Below are 20645 nucleotides of genomic sequence, written 5' to 3'. Positions count from 1 at the left end.
TTGTCTTTAACCTTCAACCTGTCTAAACCTTATTTCTTCATACAATTAAACAGCATACAGTGTAACCAATATAAACAACATTCAAGACACACCAAATGAGCAATGTTGAAGTGCAGAATTCTTACATCCTATTTCACTTATCTGTCACCTAAAAACAGAGTTCCCTCGGACCAAGACGGGGTACGAGAACAGTCTGACCCTGAAGATGTTCTTTTTTCAGTTTTTTACCTTCTTCTCAGACTGTTTCTACATCGGCTTCATCAAGGGGAAGGTGGTTGGCCACCCAGGAAAGCCTGTTTATATCCTGGGAAATATCAGAAATGAGGAGGTACAGTTAGTCATCCTATCCATTTAGTCATATTTGTTATGTGACGCTCCTGATGAATGCATGTCTAAGGAAGTCTATGAATCAGACCCCATAGTCTGAGGGAGTAATGCCTCCTGGTGGACAGACAAACTAGTACACCCTGAGATCTTTCTTTCTTTCTTTCTTTCTTTCTTTCTTTCTTTCTTTCTTTCTTTCTTTCTCTCTTTCTTCAACACAGCATATCTACATGTAAACAAACAAAGTTATATTGGTTGTAACGGTTACTATGTATCTTGGTGTTGCAGTGTGCGCCTCATGGCTGTCTGCAGGATTTGACCCTGGAGCTGGCTGTCATCATGGCTGGGAATGCCATCTTGACCAACATCCAACAGTTTGTGCTACGGTACGTACAGTAATTACAAGTACAATCACAATTAAGCTGCTTTGGCAAAGCAATGAATTGTACATAAAGCATCTCTGTCTGTTAGGCCCATCTGGAGGAGGGTGAAGAACTTGAGACATTGGTGTTGCACCAGTCAGAAGAACATTCCACGCTGGGAACAAGACTACCAGCTGGTGGAAAACCAACAACGGGGACTGTTATATGAATACCTGGAGATGGGTAAGCCAGGTGATGGGAAATGTAATGGTGTGGGGGTGTGTGCGTGCGTGACTGTGCGCGTATCTTCAGACAGTCAGCTAGAGTTGTCACATCTCATCTCCTAGTGATCCAGTTTGGCTTTGTGACTATGTTTGCGACCGCCTTCCCCTTGGCTCCGGTCCTGGCTCTGCTCAACAACCTGTTCATGATCCGGAGTGATGCCTGGAAGATCACCTTCCGGTTCCGCCGCATGGTACCAGATAAGGTCCAGGACATTAAAGCCTGGATGCCCATCCTGCATGGTATCACAATACTGGCCATGGCAACAAATGTGAGTGTTGACTCCTTCAGGTGTTGTAAAAAATGTAAAACACATTTATAGGGATGTCCGATATTAGCATAAAAACAATATCGAGAAATAACATTTTTTTTTCCAAAACTTACCTGTCTAAATTACAACAAAACTGCTTAAATCCAGATGTATTTTTAACCATTGACGTATATAGACGCATGTCAATCCAAATGCACACACCACCATTGACGTATTATGACGTATGCTAGTGTTTTCAGTGTTTACGCTATAGGGCGCTCTTCAACAACCTATGAGTGATCCTATGACTTCTGGAGAAGAGTAGACCCGGAAATAACGTGATCACAACAAACCCAGCCCCGTCCGTTCTAATTTTAAAGGATTTAGAAAAATATTGTTTTCTCTTCTTTCTTGTTTTTTTCTGCGTTTTTGGCGAGAACAAGCTATATTCAACAGCCAATAACTAAAGAACAGAGGGTCGCGGTGACACGCTCCCCCCCCCCCCCCCCCCCCCCCCAAAAACAGAGACACGGCTCCGTCTTTTGCGACACTCGGTGTGTCAATCGTCCTGTAGTGAAAAATTCTATGGCTCTTGAAAGGTTAGTAAAAACGCTCAAAAACGCTGGCAAGGGCTAATTTATTGATTTATTTACTCCAGGCAGTCAATGAGTTAATGACTTATAAATTCAACAAAATACTGAAGTCAATTTCTAATTCATGGTGTCATACTTTCATTCAACAAAAACCTAAAAATGTATCAGCCACCACTTGTGCCAACATGTATTTGTTTCAGTTGAAAACATGTCATTTTTATCATGCAACAACATATAAGTCAGCCTTCAGCATCCACAAATGTGGTTTCTACGTCCCTCTCACTCAGGTGATGATTGTCGTCTTCACAACAGACATGATCCCTCGCCTGGTGTATTACTGGTCTTTCTCTGTCTACCCGTATGGAGACCACAGTCACTACACCATGGAGGGATACATCAACAGCACCCTGTCTGTGTTCAACATAGAAGACTTCACCAATCAGAGCAAACCCACTCAAGCAAACACACCAGACTGGTTCGCCAACACCACCACCTGCAGGTATAGATGTTTGTATTTATTATTTCAGATAGTGAATAGGGCATAGCAGTGGTGGCCATTTTGTGGTTCCACAAAAGCCCATACATTTTCCGACATTTCCGAAAATGTCAATATTAATCATTTTAAGTCTGGAACCAAGCCATCCAGGCTCCTGGTGATTCATGACCATAAAACATTTGATTCTGTGAAAAGAAATATTTGAAAATGAAAAAAAGGGTATTTATTAAATATAGTATCATAATTATATTATAAATTATGAATATATTTATTTTTGAATCACAGAATCAAATGTGTTATGGTCATGATGGACTGTGGAGAAGTGGAACGATGAGATTGTGAATCGAACTAGAAAATACTGTTCCTGAATAAACAGTGTGGATTAGCTATGTTGGTAGCCAGTAGTCCCTAGAATGTATTTGTATTTTTGCATACTTGTGTAAGCGACGTGGGTGTGGGTGCAGAATAGACTCAGTTCAACACGGTAATAGGTTCTTCTCAATAACTTTTACTAAAGTCTCTCAGCCAAACAGTACAGTCCAACAGACGTAAACAATGAATGAATGAAATTCCCTGGTCGCTCTCTCTCTTCTTCTCTCCTTCCCTCTCTAGCTTTTTCCCACAGCACCCCCAGCGGAAACTCTAATACTGAACAGTGGTTATTTCTTATAACCTAACAATACTCCATGGCTGCATTTCACTCTTACACTTGCATAACCTTCACTTCAAATACAAATATTGTAGCCTACTTTTCACTCCACTACGTTTCTTGGAAGGGAAAAAGTACATAATTAATTAACCACTTAAGACCTATCCGATCTACAAGCTCACAACACATTGCGATGTAACGCAGATCTGCTATTCTCACTATAATTCTTAGCCACCGTTTTCGTAAGGTGTTTTTCCTGGACTCTGTTTCGGTGTAACAGACATTGTTGTCCCCCGTCAGGTACAGAGATTTCCGCTATCCACCAGGACACCCCAGACAGTATGAGTTCAAGAAGTACTACTGGCATGTCCTCACCGCCAGATTGGCTTTTATTGTTATTGTACAGGTGAGTAAATAATGGAATCTGTTCAGAATGAATTACAGTTGTTACCTATTTCACTCTGTAGCTCCAAACCGTGGTTGGGAACGTCTGGAAACGTGGCTCGTTTATCGTGGTAACCTTTATAGAATTAGTCCATACAACTTCTTGGTAGAGAACGGGTATCATTTATTACTGACGGTCAGGCAGGAACATACAGGTTATACTTTTCAACGGATGCTTCTCTCTTTGTTATCTTTTCTGTTACAATATCTTCCTCCCGCTACTCACTCGCACCATATCACTTCCACACCGGCACAACACAGTGCGTCAACGTCATCACGTTTCACACCCAGGCCCCACCCCCTTAAAGGCACAGGCCTGGCATATAACACTACCCCCACTCTGGATAATGATTAGTCCCTTAACATTACTCCAGCACTGTCACATACACATACAATGAAGAGAACAATAACATTTTAGCAACTCTCAACATATTCCACGGTGCAGTCTTTGGATGAAAAGAGCTCTTCCCCAGCTTAGGACAGTCATTAGTTAGAGATCAAGTATTCACAATAGAAAACTCAATAATGCTTAAACATGACCGGAACAGAGTATCAATGCAAAAATACCCAAATACCATTTTTTTTTCCTTTTCTCTTTTTTTTTATTCTTTTCTTTTTTGCCTTTTTGGCCCCCTATAAGTGAGTTTTGGACACTGACCAATCCTGCACCGTGATTGGCCAATAGTCTACAACGCAGTCTACACCCCTAACCCTTCCAGAGTCAATGCAAATCTATACTTTTGCAAAGTCAGCCAATCACATTACAGCTAGTGTCATCACCACTAGCTGTAATGTGATTGGCTGACTTTGCAAATTCAGGGCTGTGATTGGCTAGCGAATCACATGACACATGTGCAGCCCTATGAATAGCAGTATGGACTTAAAAAAAAGTAATTTGTCCTTTTTTTAAGTGAGTCATGTTGTTATGACCACACATCGCCCACTTCACACTGGGTGTGATTTTTTTTTTCTTAACAGGGGAGCTCCGGGTAGACTACCATTGCTCCCAGCGAGATCAGGGCGTATTCTTGCCCTCTCCATGAACAATGATCTCACTACTGGCTAAATCAGCAAAATGTCTTCAGTTTTCAACAGTGTTCAATAACTCAAAACAACATCTTCAGTTCTTAGTAGTCTTCAGTGACTCAGAAAAAAATAAAAAATTGTTCTTAGTGTTCAGTAACTCACCCAATCACCATACATGTCCGGGGCCTTGTGAACCCTCTGAGGCCTACGGAAAGGGGTCGAAACCGTAGGCAGGTAGTGGATGCATCCCTGCTCTGGATCTGAGACGTCGGCCTCATCCAGCTGAGACCAAGCAGGGCTGTCAGGGGGCTGGCTGTCAGGGGGCTGGCACTGTGAAGCTGGTGTAGAAGAGCAGGGACCCTGGAGGGCTCCTGCAGCAGCGCTCTCGTCCTCCGACGGGGCGTCCCACAGATTGAGGGGACCAATGTCTGGATCAGCGGTGGCTGGGTCAGCGGTGTCTGGATCAGCGGTGTCCGAATCAGCGGTGGCTTGGTCAGCGGCGGTTGGGTCAGCGGCGGTTGGGTCAGCGGCGGCTGGGTCAGCGGTGTCCGGGTCAGTGGTGTCTGGGTCGTCGCGGCTCTCATCCGAAGCCGGGGGTGGCACTTCCACTGGTGCCCATGTGTCTGCACTCTGGAAGACCCAACTATTGTCCAGTGGGGTTCTGGAATAGTACGGCTTGAGCTTGTCGTGATGGACCACCTTGGCTTTGGCCCTCTGGTTCTTTTGGATTCGGTAGACTAAGTCATCTAGTTGGCCCACAATGAAGAAGGGACCCTAGTAGGAAGGCAGTTTTAGTGGCTCGATAAGCCATGAGGGCATAAGGGATCATGACATCCCAGTCCCAATGGCATCGCTCAGCCGTGGTAGCCAGGACTTTCTGCAGGGTGGCGTTAAAACGCTCCACTTGGCCATCAGACTTTGGATTAAATGGAGTGGTTCGGGTCTTTTCAATCCCCAACAGCTTGCACATTTCTTGGAACACAGCAGACTCAAAGTTCGTGCCCTGATCGCTGTGTAGGGAATAAGCGGCCCCATACCTGCACACCCACTCGGAGGCAATCTTTTCAGCCACTGTAATTGCTTCCTGGTTGGGGAGGGGATACGCCTCCACCCACTTGCTGAAGTAGTCTTGGACCACATATGTAACGGTTGTGTCTCTCAGTCTCGTTTAATGGGCCCATTATGTCGACTGCAATCCGTTCCATGGGGGCAGAATCAGAATCAGAATCAGGTTTATTGTCAAATCACAGGTTTACAAGGTAAAAAAGTGGGTGAAATTCATTTTTGTACATCATTCCCATCGCAACGTTAGTTCTATAGAAAGAAGAGTGGGGAGAGAGAAGAAGAAGAGGGGAGGGGGGCAAGTGGGAAGGAGATCGAACAAGAGAACAATAGAAGGCCAAACAAGTTATCTACATATTTACAAAGTACCTGAGATAAAGAAAACAGAGCTTAGCAGCAATGTATGTATACTGTGCATGATATACTTATAGACGTTAAGGTGCTTAGAGAGAAAAAAAAAGCGCAATAAAAAATAAAAAAAGGCAAAAAGTTTGTGCATTATACATGGGATTAAGGTGCAAAAAGTCAGTGCGTGTCCACCTGAGGGTGGGACTGGCCCTGGTATAATCCGCAAGTAGCTCCATGAGGGAGAGTAACAAAAAAATTAATTAATCTGTGCCTGGTGTGGTCTACAGGTATGTCCGAGGGGGAGCTAAGTCCAAAGTCATTTCTCCCTGGTATAATCCACAGGTGTGTTCAGGAAGAGCCAGAAAGTCTGCGACCAGCTGGGCAGTACCACCTATTGTCAGGCTGCTGAAGAGGGCTCATGCCTCATTCAGCATTCTGACAGCAGCCGGGTTAAAACTATTCCAGAACCTGGTCGTGGAACTCTTGATACTGCGGTAGGTCCCCTTGCCCGGCCGCGGTCGTTGTAGGGTTCTGAACAGTTTGTGACTTGGGTGGTACTTGTCCTTGATGATGCGCTTGGCTTTGACCACACACCGCTTCTTGTACAGATCCTGGAGCGCTGGGAGCTCGCTTCCCGTTATTCGCTCTGCCGATCGCACTACTAGCTGTAGGTTGATCTTCTCTCTGGCAGTGCAGTTCCCATACCACGCCGTGACACAGCCTGTTAGGACAAGAAGTCCTGTATCCAGTCGCACATGCTTGGGTGTAGCCCTAGGTCTCTGAGCTTTTTGTCAAGTATTGCTGGGACAATGGTGTTGAATGCTGAGCTGTAGTCCACGAACAGCATACGTACATATTTGTCCTTCAGCAGCTTGTTGTCCATGTGCGAGAGGACGGTGTGGAGAGCCATGGCAATAGCGTCGTCGGTGGATCTGTTTTTGCGGTATGCATACTGCCACGGGTCCAGCGAGGCAGGTAGCATGGAGCTGATGTATTCCCTCACCAGTTTCTCGAAGCACTTGCTGACGATCGGGGTGAGAGCGACAGGTCTCCAGTCATTCAGGCATGTCACTCTGGCCTTTTTGGGAATGGGCACAATGGTTGACATTTTGAACCCTGCAGGGACCACAGCCTGGGAGAGGGAGAGGTTAAAGATGTCAGCGAAGACACCCGCCAGCTGGTGTGCACATGCCTTAAGGACCCGGCCTGGGATCCCATCATGTCCGGCTGCCTTGTGGATGTTGACCCGTGCGAAGGCTGTACGCACTTCTCTCTCCGAGATGGTTAGAGGGTTCTCCTCTGCTGGTACTGCTGATGGCCCCGCTTGGCTGCCGCGGTTGGAGCTGATCTCAAACCGGCCGTAGAAAGTGTTCAGTTCGCTGGGGAGGGAGGCAGGCGGGTTCACCTCGCTTCTGGTTCTTGTTTTGCAGTCTGTCAAGGTGTTTAGGGCCGCGCGTGCCGTGTTGCGCGTTTCCACGTCGCCAGATTTGAAACCAGCATCCCGTGCGTGCAGATGTACACGTACTCCGCTGTCCATCCATGGTTTCTGATTGGGATAGATCTGAACTGTCTTTTTTGGGACTATGTCGTCTATGCACTTACTGATAAAGCCAGTGACTGAGTCTGAGAGTTTGTTGATGTTATTCCCAGCGGCGTTCTTAAACATCCCCCAGTCAGTCTGGTAGAAGCAGGATTGTAGCATAGCGTCTGTGTCCTCGGACCAGATTCGGATCTCCTTCTCAACGACCGGCTCCCTTTTTAGCCTCTGTTTGTAGGCAGGTAGCAGCTGGATGGCGTAATGGTCAGAGCTTCCTAGCGGTGGGCGGCGGAGAGCTTTGTATCCATCCTTGAAGGGCGTGTAGCAGTGGTCAAGAATATTGTCACCGCGGGTACTGCAGGTGACATGCTTGTGGAATTTGGGAAAGACCTTTTTTAGGTCTGTCCGGTTGAAGTCGCCTAGGCAGATTGCTGCGCAGTCCGGGTGACGATTTTCTTGTGCACTGATAGCCTGGTGTAATTCCCTCATAGCAGTGTCCTTATTAGCTCCAGGGTGAATGTAAACAACGGCTACAATCACAATGCTGAAGTCACGTGGTAGGTAGAAAGGACGGCAGGCTATGATTAAAAGTTCAAGGTCTGGCGAGCAGTGGCTATCTAGGATATTAACATCTTTGCACCAGCTGTTGTTGATCAGGGTACAAACTCCCCCCCCACGTTGCTTACCGCTCAGTACAGGGTCTCTGTCTTTCCTATATGCGGTGAAGCCAGGAGGAGTGATGGAAGAATCAGATGCTAGCTCAGTTAGCCACGTCTCCGTTAAAACAACAATGCTCGTGTTCCTTGTCTCAGTATTATACTTAACGCGCGCCAGTAAGTCGTCCATAGTGGTCACTGTTCTTGATTCACACAGAGATCTAACGTTCGCTAGCAGGATTGAAGGCAGTGCAGGTTTATATCCACGTTTTGTTGTTCTTACGAGGACGCCCGCCCTAGTGCCTCGCCGACCGGTTCGGCGTCGGCGTCGCTTCCGTGTTGTTGTTGTTCCAGCTGCTGGGACAAAGGGCTCCCCTCCCCCCACCCAGCCGGGCGGAGGGTTTTCGGCAAAAAAGTCCGGAATTCTGTGTGCAATCGCTTTTCTGATGTCCAGAAGTGCTTGTCTATCATAACTCCTTAGACACCTTAAAAAAGAGAAGGCTAAAAAATACTAAAAAGAGGGAATAACATTGCGATGTTACGGAGCACGCACGGATGCGGCCGTTCTCTGGCGCGCCCATTGTATTATGTATTAGGGCACCGACCTTCACAGTGCCCATAGCTGCCTGGGGAGTTTTCTTAGGACGAGCCTTGAAAGCACAGTTGGTGCAGGTGCGGCACCACAGGGTGACATCATCTTTCATGTTGTACCAGAAGTACCTGGTCTGCAGACGAGTAAGGGTCCTCTCCACCCCGAAGTGGTCACCCACCGGGCCACCATGCATCTGCTCCATCACACAGGTGCGGTATGTACGTGGCAGCAGGATTTGTGGGTAGAACACCTTTCCCTCAGTGCAGTAACATTTTTCTCAATATGACACCATCTTTCTGATAGAGTCGTTTCCACTGTGCCCAGTAGGCTTTGGTGGTGGGGCTTGAGGGTGCTATGGCAACCCAGGGTGGCCGGCCCTCCCCATCTTCTATCCACTTACACACGGGCGCTATGTCTAGATCAGTGTTCTGGGCTAGTTTCAACTGCTCTTGAGTCCAACCACCAAACAGGGTTGCCTGGTGGGACTCTCTCACCCTGTTGATGCTCGGATGTGCCGGGAGGTAGTCGCGAGCATCGTGGCTGGAAGCATCAGCTACCCCACTAGACGTTGCTCCGGAGGTGTTGGGAGAAGGACCCACTCAGTCGAACTGTCTGCCAGGTTACATTGCACCCCCTTGTGTTGGTACTGGACGTTGTTGGGGCCGGGCTCCGCCAAGTTGCAGGGACATAGATTTCTACACGGTCTCCTTGACAGTGCATCAGCATTTTGGTGGTGTCTCCCTTGCCGGTGGACCACCTGGAAGTCATACTCTGCCAATTTCTCCAACCAGCGAGCAAGTTTTCCTTCCGGCTCCCTCATCCTGGTCAACCAACGCAGACTGCTGTGATCGGTCCGCACAGTGAAGGGCCTCCCCAGCAGATACTGTCTGAAGTGAGAGGTGAACTCCACTACGGCCAGGAACTCCCGTCTGGTGGTGCAGTAGTTTTGTTCGGTAGGAGACAGCCTTCTACTTCCATAAGCCAGAACTCTCTCCTCACCCTCTTGAATCTGGGAGAGGACTGCCCCGAACCCCCAGTCGCTGGCGTCAGTGTCCAGGAAGAATTCGCCACTGTCCAACGGGTAGGCGAGTACCGGTGTCGTTGTCAGCCGGGGCCTTCAACACCTCGAATGCCTCCTGGCACTCGTCTGTCCAGTTGAAGCGTGCATACTTCTTAGTGAGCTCATGCAGTGGCCTGGCTACCGTGGCAAAATCCTGCACAAATCTTCTGTAGTAGGATGCTAGCCCGAAAAATTGTCTGACATCTGAGACGTTCTGAGGCCTGGGCCACTCCACCACTTTCTTCACCTTCTGGGGATCTGTGGCGACGCCCTGGGCGGAGACAATGTGCCCCAGGTAGAAGACTCGCTCACGAAACAAACAGCACTTGGATGGTTTCAGTTTTAGATTGGCCTCTCGCAGCCTGGTGAACACTTGACTGAGCCGCTCTAGCATTTGGGTGATGTCTCGCCCCAGAACAATGATGTCGTCGAGATACACTAAGCAGGTCTCCCACTGCAGCCCGGCCAGGACACGGTCCATCAAGCGCTGGAAGGTGGCTGGTGCATTACAAAGCCCGAAAGGCATCACATTCCACTCGAAGAGGCCCTTACGTGTGCAGAAAGCAGCAGCTTTGCGGGCCCTGGGGGTCATCTCCACCTGTACCAGCCAGTATCCTGATGTCAAGTCCAGCGTGCTGAAGTACTTGGCAGTGGACAAGGTGTCCAGTGTGTCTTGGATCCGGGGCAGGAGGTAGGCGTCTTTAATAGTGCGCTCATTTAGGAGCCTGTAATCGACACACAGGCGGGAGCTCTGATCTTTCTTTCGCACCATTACGATTGGCGCGGCCCAGCTGCTGTTAGTGGGCTGAGCTACGCCCGTTTCCAGGCCCTGCTGCACCTGTTGGTCTGCTGCAGCCTGTTTGTCGCTGGCCATTCTGCGGGGATGTTGTTTCACGGATGGTCCAGGAGTGGTCAGGATGTCGTGTTTCACGAGGTCGGTGGGTCCCGTAGAGAAGACATCGTGGTAGGAATTAAGCAGGGCAGCCAGCCTACGGCGATCATCCTCGGGAAAGTTTGCACAACTCTCGGTGTACAGGGTCTGCAGGTGGGTAGGTACAGAAACAGAGTCATGGTTAATTTGTTCAAACACTGTGTGGTCCTTGTGTGACTGGAACCCCACCTCTGCCGGTTGTAGGACCCCAGCGACGGCTCCTTTCTTTAAGACGACAGGTGTGGTACCTGGGTTGTATACTCGAATGGGGATGTCTGCTGGCCGCTGCACCTGCACAATGGCGCGAGCCACTAGGACATGGTGCTGTTGGACAAAGTTCTTTGTGGGGCTCATTAACAGCTCCACCTTGGCAGCAGCAGAGTAGTGGGTGGTGCCAGGGACAATATACTCGCGGCCCGGCTCCAATACTGTCCGGCGAGCCACCCTGACAAAGCGCGTTTCTGGTTCAGAGTTGGCATTACAGTGAGGTACCTTCTCCCCGAGGAGGGTGATTTCTCTGCGGCCGTAGTCCAAACAGGCTCGTGCCTGCCTCAGGAATGGATGTCCCAATATAACCTCTGTGCCCTCAGCTGTGCTTGCCACGATGAAGCTCACGTTGGGGGTGTGCCTCCCGTATTGGGATGACGACTTCTCCTAGGACTGGCAGACTTTCCGGCCCAAGGCCCTGCAGGGTCTGAGCGGTTGATGGTTGTATTTCGGGTCGGACCTCGAGGGGTAGGGACTCAAAATGGTGTAAAGGAAGTACACTTCCCCGAGCACCAGAGTCTAGAAGGGCACGGACCTCCAATCCGTGCATCACTACTTGGACACACATCTCCTCTTTTTGATTTTTAGCGCTGATGACCACAGTGCTTGAGTCAGATGCTGGCACTGGTTCAGCGTTCACGGCATGCTGCTTGGGGTAACGAGGGGAGGGGCAGTTTCTCTGTATATGGCCAATGCCGGAGCAGTTGTGACAGATGAGCTCCCCAAAGTCCTTCTTCCCTTGCCGGTCACCTCTTTGGGAGCGCCACCCTTGGGAAGACCTTGGCTCCCGCTTTGGTGAATTTATAAACTGTACAGCTGGCCCCTCTGGTTCCTTCTGCCACATTAATTCAGAATGTTCACGTACTGTAGCTGCTCTGGTTCTTCGTTCCATGGAACTAGGCGCGCCTGTCCTCATCAACTGCATGACTGCTCTGGCGGCCCTCCTGGTTGCCTCATACCTGTGGGCTATGTCGTAGGCTTTTGCCAGGGTGCGTGGCCGCTCCTCCGAAAGCTTCTGCACCAGTTGAGCATCAGCCAGGGTGTTTGTGAAGATCTCCACGCCAATGACATCCTGTTCACGTTCGGTGCGATCAGCATATGCAATAGAAACCTTCTCGTATATATCATCTCTCAAAGTGTGAAGGGCTTCATCTGGTTCTCGGATTCTTTGTCTCAGTTCGATGCCGATGGCCACTGCGTGCTCCGAGCATGGCCCATAAGCAGCCTCTATCTCGTTCACGATCCGCTGGTAGCTCCACTTGCTTGATCTTGGGTTCTTATGAACGATAGCGCCAGCTGCTCCGCACAAACTGAACCTCAGTTGCTCCACCATGGTCTTCTCTGACCAGCGGTTTGCTTGTACGCAGCTCTCAAACTGATAAATAAAGTCTTTCCATGCACCTGACCCATCAAACTGACCTGGTCGGAGGGTGGGAATCCTCTCCCTTTTACAAAGTTCATCATCACTGCTGCCCGCAAAGTCATCACAGCACACTGATGGTTGGGGGTAGCTGTGTGTAATAGGTTTAGCCAATGTTGTGTCAAGCCAGTCATAATCACATGGTTCCTGTTCATTTCCTATTGGCAGCTGTGCATTCCTTGGTGGGGTGTAGTTGTAGCCCATCGCTTGAACTCCATAAAGCTGCCCCATATGTTGTGGCATACATGGGGTGGGGGGCAATGCAGCCGGTAGGTAAGGTGCTTGATACAGAGCAACTGGGGTGCTGGAGACACAGTAATTATAGTTCATGGGGTTGAAAGGGTTAATGTGCTGTCCATCAGCTGTGAGAGCAGGGGCTGTAATGTGGCTACTTCCATCTCCATATAGTGGCATTGAACAAGGGGCGGGGTGGTAACTCATCTGATTAAACGTCACTGACTCACCGTATGTAGCCATTTGCTGGGCTGGCCATGTTGTGAAAGGATTAGTTGGTTGTGGTGACGTGGGACGATATTCCATATTTACGTGCGACGGTGATGCGTGGCCCTGCGCGGTTGACTCCCGCGAGGCTAACGTTATCTCCATGCTAACCATAAAGGGGTTGGTGGTGTTGCCTTGATTTGCTGTCCAGAACGGATTTGTGCGACGATGCATTTTATTTTCAACAGTCCCGTAATTTCTGTAATCCTCCATTCTCCCGCGGCGAATAATAAAGCAATTCTCGTGTCTCTACCTTGCAGGAGTTGAATCCCGGACGGGCCCCCAGTGTTACCTAGTTTCCTCTGTAGCTCCAAACCGTGGTTGGGAGCGTCTGGAAACGTGGCTCGTTTATCGTGGTAACCTTTATAGAATTAGTCCATACAACTTCTTGGTAGAGAACGGGTATCATTTATTACTGACGGTCAGGCAGGAACATACAGGTTATACTTTTCAACGGATGAATCTCTCTTTGTTGTCTCCGCCAGGAGACTATGTTTTCACTTTCCGCCCCCCCCCCCCCCCCCCTCGGCCAAGCTAACATTGGTCAAGCCTCACGTGACACGTGACAATACGTTGAAAGAGTGTGCTCTGATTGGCTAGTGAGACGCATGACGTATAGCGGCCTATAAATAGATGTGTCACTTTGAAAGAGTCTTAGCCTCTTTCAAAGTGAGGTAAGACAGGAGTAATCACGAAATGGCTGAGAAATGGCGGAGTAACACTTAAGACAGGATTAATCAAGTAACACTTAAAGGGCAAGACCACTTTGGTAGAGGTTTGGGTTGTGTAGTTACCTTGCCATGATGTAACTCCAAAGGTGGGCAAGAAATAAAAAATAATTGCTCCATTGATTAGAAATTGATAATTCAAAATATGCTCCTCATTGACTTACATTGTACGGTAAAACTGCTCTCAAAGTCACTCTTTTAGCACAAAAACGAACGCAAACAAAGTTGATTCAGACAATATAGAACATCACCAAACCCATTACTGTTTTTTTTTTTAAATAAAAATGTCAACTTCCTGTTGATTTTGCCATTTTTAATAAGTAGAAAACCCGGACTGGATCGGCGGATCTGGATCCAGATCTTCAAATAGTAAAATCAACAGGAAGTTGACATTTTTATTAAAAAAACAAACAGTACTGGGTTTGGTGATGTTCTATATTGTCTGAATCAGCTATGTTTGGGTTCATTTATGTGCTAAAAGAGTGACTTTGAGAGCTGTTTCACCGTACAATGTAAGTCAATGAGGATTATATTTTGAATTATCAATTTCTAATCAATGGAGGATTTGTTTTCAATTTCTTGCCCACCTTTGGAGTTACATCATGGCAAGGTAACTACACAACCCAAACCTCTACCAAAGTGGTCTTACCCTTTAAGACAGGATTAATCAGGAACAGTACTGGCGGAGACCTGTGCTCCGAGGAGCACATTTTCTAGTTATCTTTTCTGTTACAATATCTTCCTCCCGCTACTCACTCGCACCATATATCACTTCCGCACCGGCACAACACAGTGCGTCAACGTCATCACGTTTCACTCCCAGGCCCCACCCCCTTAAAGGCACAGGCCTGGCATATAACACAGTATATGCAGGATCTTACGAGACCAGGACATGCGTTAATTGTGCACTCCTGTTGCAGGACTTTAATGTGTATCTGACTATGAGATTGGTAATGTGATGTGATAGGAGCAGCACCGGAGCCAAATGGTGCTGTTCTGACCTTTTCGAAAACACTCTCTGCACTTGCTCTGGTACCCGTAATTAACGCTTAATGTATGATTACGTAATACATTATTTAAGCGTTAATTAAGCATTCATCATGTATTCATCATGAATGAATTTGTCATGAATTCCTTGTAATTCATGTATTAAATAACTTTGCTTAACTAATGATTAACTAATGATGTTAATTAATGATAAATGACAAGGAATTCATGATGAATTAATGCTTAATTCATGCTAAATTAACGCTTAAATCATATATTAAGTCATTCTGCTTTACTATTGATTAACTAATGCTGTTAATTAATGGAATTCATCATGGAATTCATGATGAATTAAGGCTTAATCAATGCTTAATTAACGCTTGATTAACGCTTCAATAATGTATTAAGTAATCATAAATGATGCGTTAATTACGGGTACCTTATGAGCAAGTGTTACCCACTCCGCACTCCAGTCAAAATGCGGTCACTCCGCTCATATGCTCTGCCACCAAAGCAATGTCTGAGGCTCAAAATGTATTGTTTTACTGTCAAAGTAATCAGTATAGAAACAGATAGTTTATCTATAACTTACATTTTTAATTAATACATAATACAAGAATAATCATATACCGGTAATTACTTGTATTGCATGTTTATCTATTTATCTATTTGTCTGCCCCCATGTCTACCTACATACCTTATTAATGTATCTTTTATCTTTGTGTGTGCGTGTGTGCGTGCGTCTGTCTGTCTATCGGAACCATCTATTCCACCCATCTCTTTACAGCAAATTCTTTACCTAACAAGATGTGTCCTGTCCTACGTGATCACAGACGTGCCTGAGGCAGTCAAGATGCAGATCAAACGAGATTGGTTCCTGACGCAGGATATCATTCACTTGACTGAGGTCCCGGAGGCATTGAACAGGTAGAAACCAAGGGGGGCCGTGAGCCCATTTTAATAGAAATTCTATCAAATATAAAGATGGAAATAAAAATTCTCTCTGGTATCGTAGTATGGTGGTATGGTGTATTTTGTACCAATGCCGGGTGAAGAGGATGGCCTGGATATGTTACATTTTTATATCACATCCAGCTCATATCACTCCACAAAACTTGCTGGTATCACTATTCTGCCCGTTGAACCACTGAGGGTTTCCTCCCTGCAGTGTACGGAAAGCCAGTCTGCCTGATCCCTCATATTTTAGACCCTTTCCAGGTATTGCCACCTGGGTTGGCTGAGCCCGGGGATGTAAGATCAGTTGTCTTCTCCTATCCCAATGTGCTGGATAGACTAGGCACTAGTGATGCGCGGGTCGACCTGTTACCCGCAGGTCCCGCACAAGTCAAGATTTCGGAGGCAATTATGCGGGCTGCGGGTGTAGCGGGTCAACACCACTCTCACACATAAAACAAATAATTTTAAAAATCACATTTAAGCCTATTATTAATATTATTATTTGGATAAAGTAGTAAAATCATTAAAACCCATCATAAGTATTTAAAGTTTTTATCATGATCAGACAATGTCAGTGTGTGTTCATTCCCAACAGTCTGCTGCTGTGCCCATAGAGTTACTGTGCCTCACAGCACTGCAGTTATCTGATAGATCAGCCTATTCTTTGTACCATGGTGTTGCGCGTTGAAAATATCAGACCTATAAGCTCACAACATGTCGCAACTCACTGCGTTGTGAGCTTGTAGGTCTGATATTTTCGATACGCAACACCACCGCCATACGCCGAAGCACAAATGAAGCTTTACACAGCTGCGTCACCTCCTAATCAGCGCTGCGTACGGGTGGTTCGCTCGGGTGTTATGATAAACAGAACCAGGATCTCGAAGTCTCTGAACCAAGCCGGACCCAATTGACGATAATAAAACCCGTCAAAACCCGAATGGGTTCGAATGGGTCGTGGATATCAAGCACAGTGACTGTCTGTCTGCAATGGATAAAGTGTTAGTGACGAAAGTTAGTGACACACATTGCAGGCAACTAAGGCAAGCAATCAACCTACCTTGCGCCACCATCCATGTATAACATTAACAAAAATAAACAAAAACTGTAGGTTTTGCATATTAAAGGCATTGTAGGGAACATTAAGCCTAAATTTAAAAAATATTTATATATATATATATTTTTTGCATTTTTCCCCCTCTATCAGCCACTATATAATGATGCTGGGGTGTTTTCCTGCATTGAAACACAGTACTCTTTCTGAAAACCCTATTTTCCCTGCATTGTTTGTAAACAATGTTTGTTTGTGCAGTTCGTTTCCCGGCCACCAGGGGGTGATGCCTCCATAGACTTCCATAGACTGCCTTACCACCCGGACAAACATAAAAACAACAACAACAAAAGGGAAAATAGGGTTTTCAGAAAGAGGCCTGTGTTTCAATGCAGGAAAACACCCCAGCATCATTATATAGTGGCTGATAGAGGGGGAAAAATGCAAAAAAATAAAATAAATTTAGGCTTAATGTTCCCTACAATGCCTTTAAGGTTGAATGAGATGTAAAGGCCAAAACATATATTCATTTGTTTATACTGTCCGACGTACGGTGTCGCGCAGCAGTTCACTCACGGCCGCTATATAAATCTATAAATATTTATATGGCTATATAAATCTGACCTATTAATGATGATTACAGTATCTTCTTTTTTTCGAAAAGACAGGAGAGCAACCTATCGTGTGCGGACATTTCCTTTTTCCTCCTTTTTCTTCACAAAATTGGTGTCAAACCAGCAGGATCGTGCCAAAGGTTGTGTCTACCTTGACACAGGATCTAAATGTCTCAATAGAAGAGCAGGGAGACCAAACAACCACCCCAAAAGTTATTATTGTATTAACATACTCTACCATACAGATTGGTCAAAATCACATTTTATACACTAAAATAAATGACATACTAGAGCTTTAAGTCATGTTAGAGTTTTTTGATTGATTGATTGAATACTTTATTAGCAGTTTGCAGATTGTACAGAGGTATGGTTCACAATGATTGTTAAAAGGATAACACAAAAAGCCCTAGGGGCTTGTTTTCATTCATTTCATCCTGTGTATTCAATTCATTAAGACATTTAAAGACATGCAATAATAAACAAGACATAATCAACACTAGTAGCAATGAACGTATATGTACAGTAAACATTGATTGATTGATTGATTGATTGATTGATTGATTGATTTATTGATTGATTGATTGATTGATTGATTGATTGATTGATTGATTGATTGATTGATTGATTGATTTACTTTATTTAGTAAGACATGAGAACAACAGTACATTGGAAGTACAAATTCACAATACAAGGTCTACTAAACTGGAAGGCTCATAAAGCACTAAGCTTGTTTATGAAATAAATGAGATACTGCAGGCACACAAATCATGATGACATAAAAAAAAACATTAACTCTTTACATGTTCCATACTGTAGATAAAAGCAAAAGTCCTCCGACATACAGTATAAACATTCTGCTCTCTCTCTCTGTATGTGCTGCACTGTGCATAATCTGCATACGTCTGTAAACTGGTTGCATTTTGCACCAATATAATCCGAATAGCTTGATTGTATACAGAACGTCATACAATCAGCTTACATTACATTACATTACAGTCATTTAGCAGACGCTTTTATCCAAAGTGACTTACAATAAGTGCATTCAACATAGGTAGGGAACGAAAACTACTAATCACCAGAAGTGCAATATATCAGCTACCTATTTCCTTAAACAGATGAGACAAAATAGCAAAATCAAATGAGCAGGAGCTAAAACAAATAAGTGTATCGACTAAACAAGATCCAATAAAACAATACAACACTAAAACAAGCGTTCGTACAACTAGTTAACAACAAGTAGGCCAGGCAGAGAGGAAGGGTAGTGTTTCCTGAAGAGGTGGGTTTTCAGCCTGCGGCGAAAGATGGGCAGTGACTCTGCTGTCCTGACTTCAGTGGGAAGTTCATTCCACCACTGTGGGGCCAGAACAGAAAAAAAGTTGTGACCGCGTGGATCGGCCAGAAGGACCCTTGAGTGACGAGGCAATCAGTCGCCCCGAGATGGCAGACCGAAGTGGTCGGGCAGGGGTGTAGGCATCAATCATAGCCCGGAGGCAAGAAGGAGCTGTTCCTTTCACTACCCTATAGGCTAGCACCAGGGTTTTAAACTGGATGCGAGCCGCTACGGGGAGCCAGTGTAGAGAACGGAGAAGGATAGTTGTGTGGGAGAACTTGGGGCGGTTGAACACCAGACGAGCCGCAGCTTTCTGAACAAGCTCCAGAGGTCTGATGGCAGATGCCGGAGTACTAGCAAGGAGGGAGTTGCAGTAGTCCAAGCGGGAGATGACAAGAGCCTGGATCTGAGAGCCTGGGCTGCCTTCTCCGTGAGGAAGGGGCGAATCCTCCTGATGTTGTAGAGGAGGAATCTGCAGGACCGTGTCACTGATGCGATGTTTGCCGAGAACGACAGTTGATCGTCCAGGGTCAGAACATCAGCTCGGTCTTGTCCAGGTTGAGCTTCAGGTGGTGCGTTGACATCCACTCCGAGATGTCAGCCAGACAAGCAGCAATGCGTGCCTCCACTTGTGTGTCAGAGGGGGGGAATGAGAGGAACAGCTGGGTGTCATCGGCATAGCAGTGGTAGGAAAAGCCATGGGAGTGGATGACAGCACCAAGAGATGTAGTGTAGAGAGAGAAAAGAAGAGGACCCAGAACCGAGCCTTGGGGAACCCCAGTAGTGAGCCTGTGTGGTTCTGACACAGACCCTTTCAGCATCACATGGTAGGAGCGACCCGTCAGGTAGGATGCAAACAGGGAGAGTGCAGAGCCTGAGACACCCATCCCCTCAAGGGTGGAGAGGAGGATCTGATGGTTCACTGTGTGGAACGCTGCAGACAGGTCCAGGAGTATCAGGACGGAGGAGAGAGAGTTCGCTCTAGCCGCATGGAGCGACTCCGTCACTGCCAGGAGGGCAGTCTCGGTCGAGTGACCTACTTTGAACCCGGACTGGTGGGAGTCCAGGAGGTTGTTCTGGTGGAGGTAGGAGGACAGTTGTTTGAAGACAGCACGTTCGAGAGTTTTAGATAGGAAGGGAAACCGGTCTGTATAGTTCTTGATCTCAGAGGGGTCAAGTGTCGGTTTCTTCAGGAGGGGGGTGACTCTGGCAGTCTTGAAAGCAGAGGTAAAATAGTCAGATGTCAGAGAGGTGTTAATAAGGTGGGTTAAGAACGGAAGAAGTTCAGGTGCAGTGGACTGCAGCAGAATGGATGGGACCGGGTCCAGGGAGCATGAGGTGGGGTGATTACAGGTAACAAGGAGAAGGACCTCGTTAGGGGAGAGGGGAGAAAAGTGGGATAGAGAGGGGGAGGGAAGAGGACTAGGTGAAGATAAAGAGGTTCAGGGGCAGGGAGAGCAGAGAGAACAGGAGAGGAAAGATCAGTGGGGGAAAGTGAGCGAAGATTGCGACGTGAGGAAACCATGTGGGTAGGGAGGGGCTGTGAGGGGGAGAGGAGAGAGAGAGAGAGAGCTTACAGGTTACTGGTATGAAAAGTAGAAAATATGTGCAAGAAAAAAAGGGGGAAAAAAGGAGGGGGGGGGGGGGGGTAGGTTAGGACTTTGACAGGGGCCATTTTCGAATTGCAGCCTCCTGAAGGTGTTTCTTTAGGGCAGTTTTGAAAGTGAGTAGGGTTTTACACTCCTTTACTCCTTTAGGTAGGGCATTCCACATTTTTGTTGAATAGCATGAGAACAAGTTCATTCCCTTTGTTGAGCCAAATCTGGGTTGAACATGATTCGTGGAGTTGCCTCTGGTGTTATGATCGTGGACTTCATTAACGTTTTGGAAGTATTTTGATCCTCCTGGGCTCGGCGAGGACCTCCAGGGTGCACGGCCGCCCGGCCGTGCCCGACCCGAGGCCTCGCTCTCCGATGGCCACCGTGGCCTCCAATTTCATGGTTCTTTCCCCCCTATCGGGGAGGGGGGAAAGGGATTCACGGCCACCACCACCGGCGCCCAGCTCGGCCCACCCGGGCCGCCCCGAGACGGAGCCTCACGCTGGGCTTCGCCGTGCCCAAGCTCCATAGGTACGTTCTGGAGCGAGTCGGCGTCTCGCCCGGGAGACTTTTTCACAGG

The 20645-nt window shown here is 47.0% G+C and overlaps 1 protein-coding gene across 1 annotated transcript; it reads left to right on the top strand.

Annotated features, from left to right (window-relative positions):
- Window positions 1-835: 835 nt before the first annotated feature.
- Window positions 836-20596, top strand: LOC311044888 (anoctamin-6-like; the record flags this gene model as incomplete). Its single annotated transcript, XM_084056699.1, has 6 exons — window positions 836-929; window positions 1034-1239; window positions 2099-2310; window positions 3257-3362; window positions 15303-15442; window positions 20359-20596. Coding segments are annotated over 6 exons (996 nt in total), but the record flags the coding sequence as incomplete, so codon positions are not given.
- Window positions 20597-20645: the final 49 nt, after the last annotated feature.

The sequence above is a fragment of the Gymnoscopelus microlampas genome (genome assembly GCF_963454915.1).
Source record: "Gymnoscopelus microlampas genome assembly, chromosome: 5".
Classification (NCBI taxonomy): domain Eukaryota; kingdom Metazoa; phylum Chordata; class Actinopteri; order Myctophiformes; family Myctophidae; genus Gymnoscopelus; species Gymnoscopelus microlampas.
This window is presented reverse-complemented; position numbering and strand designations above follow the sequence as displayed.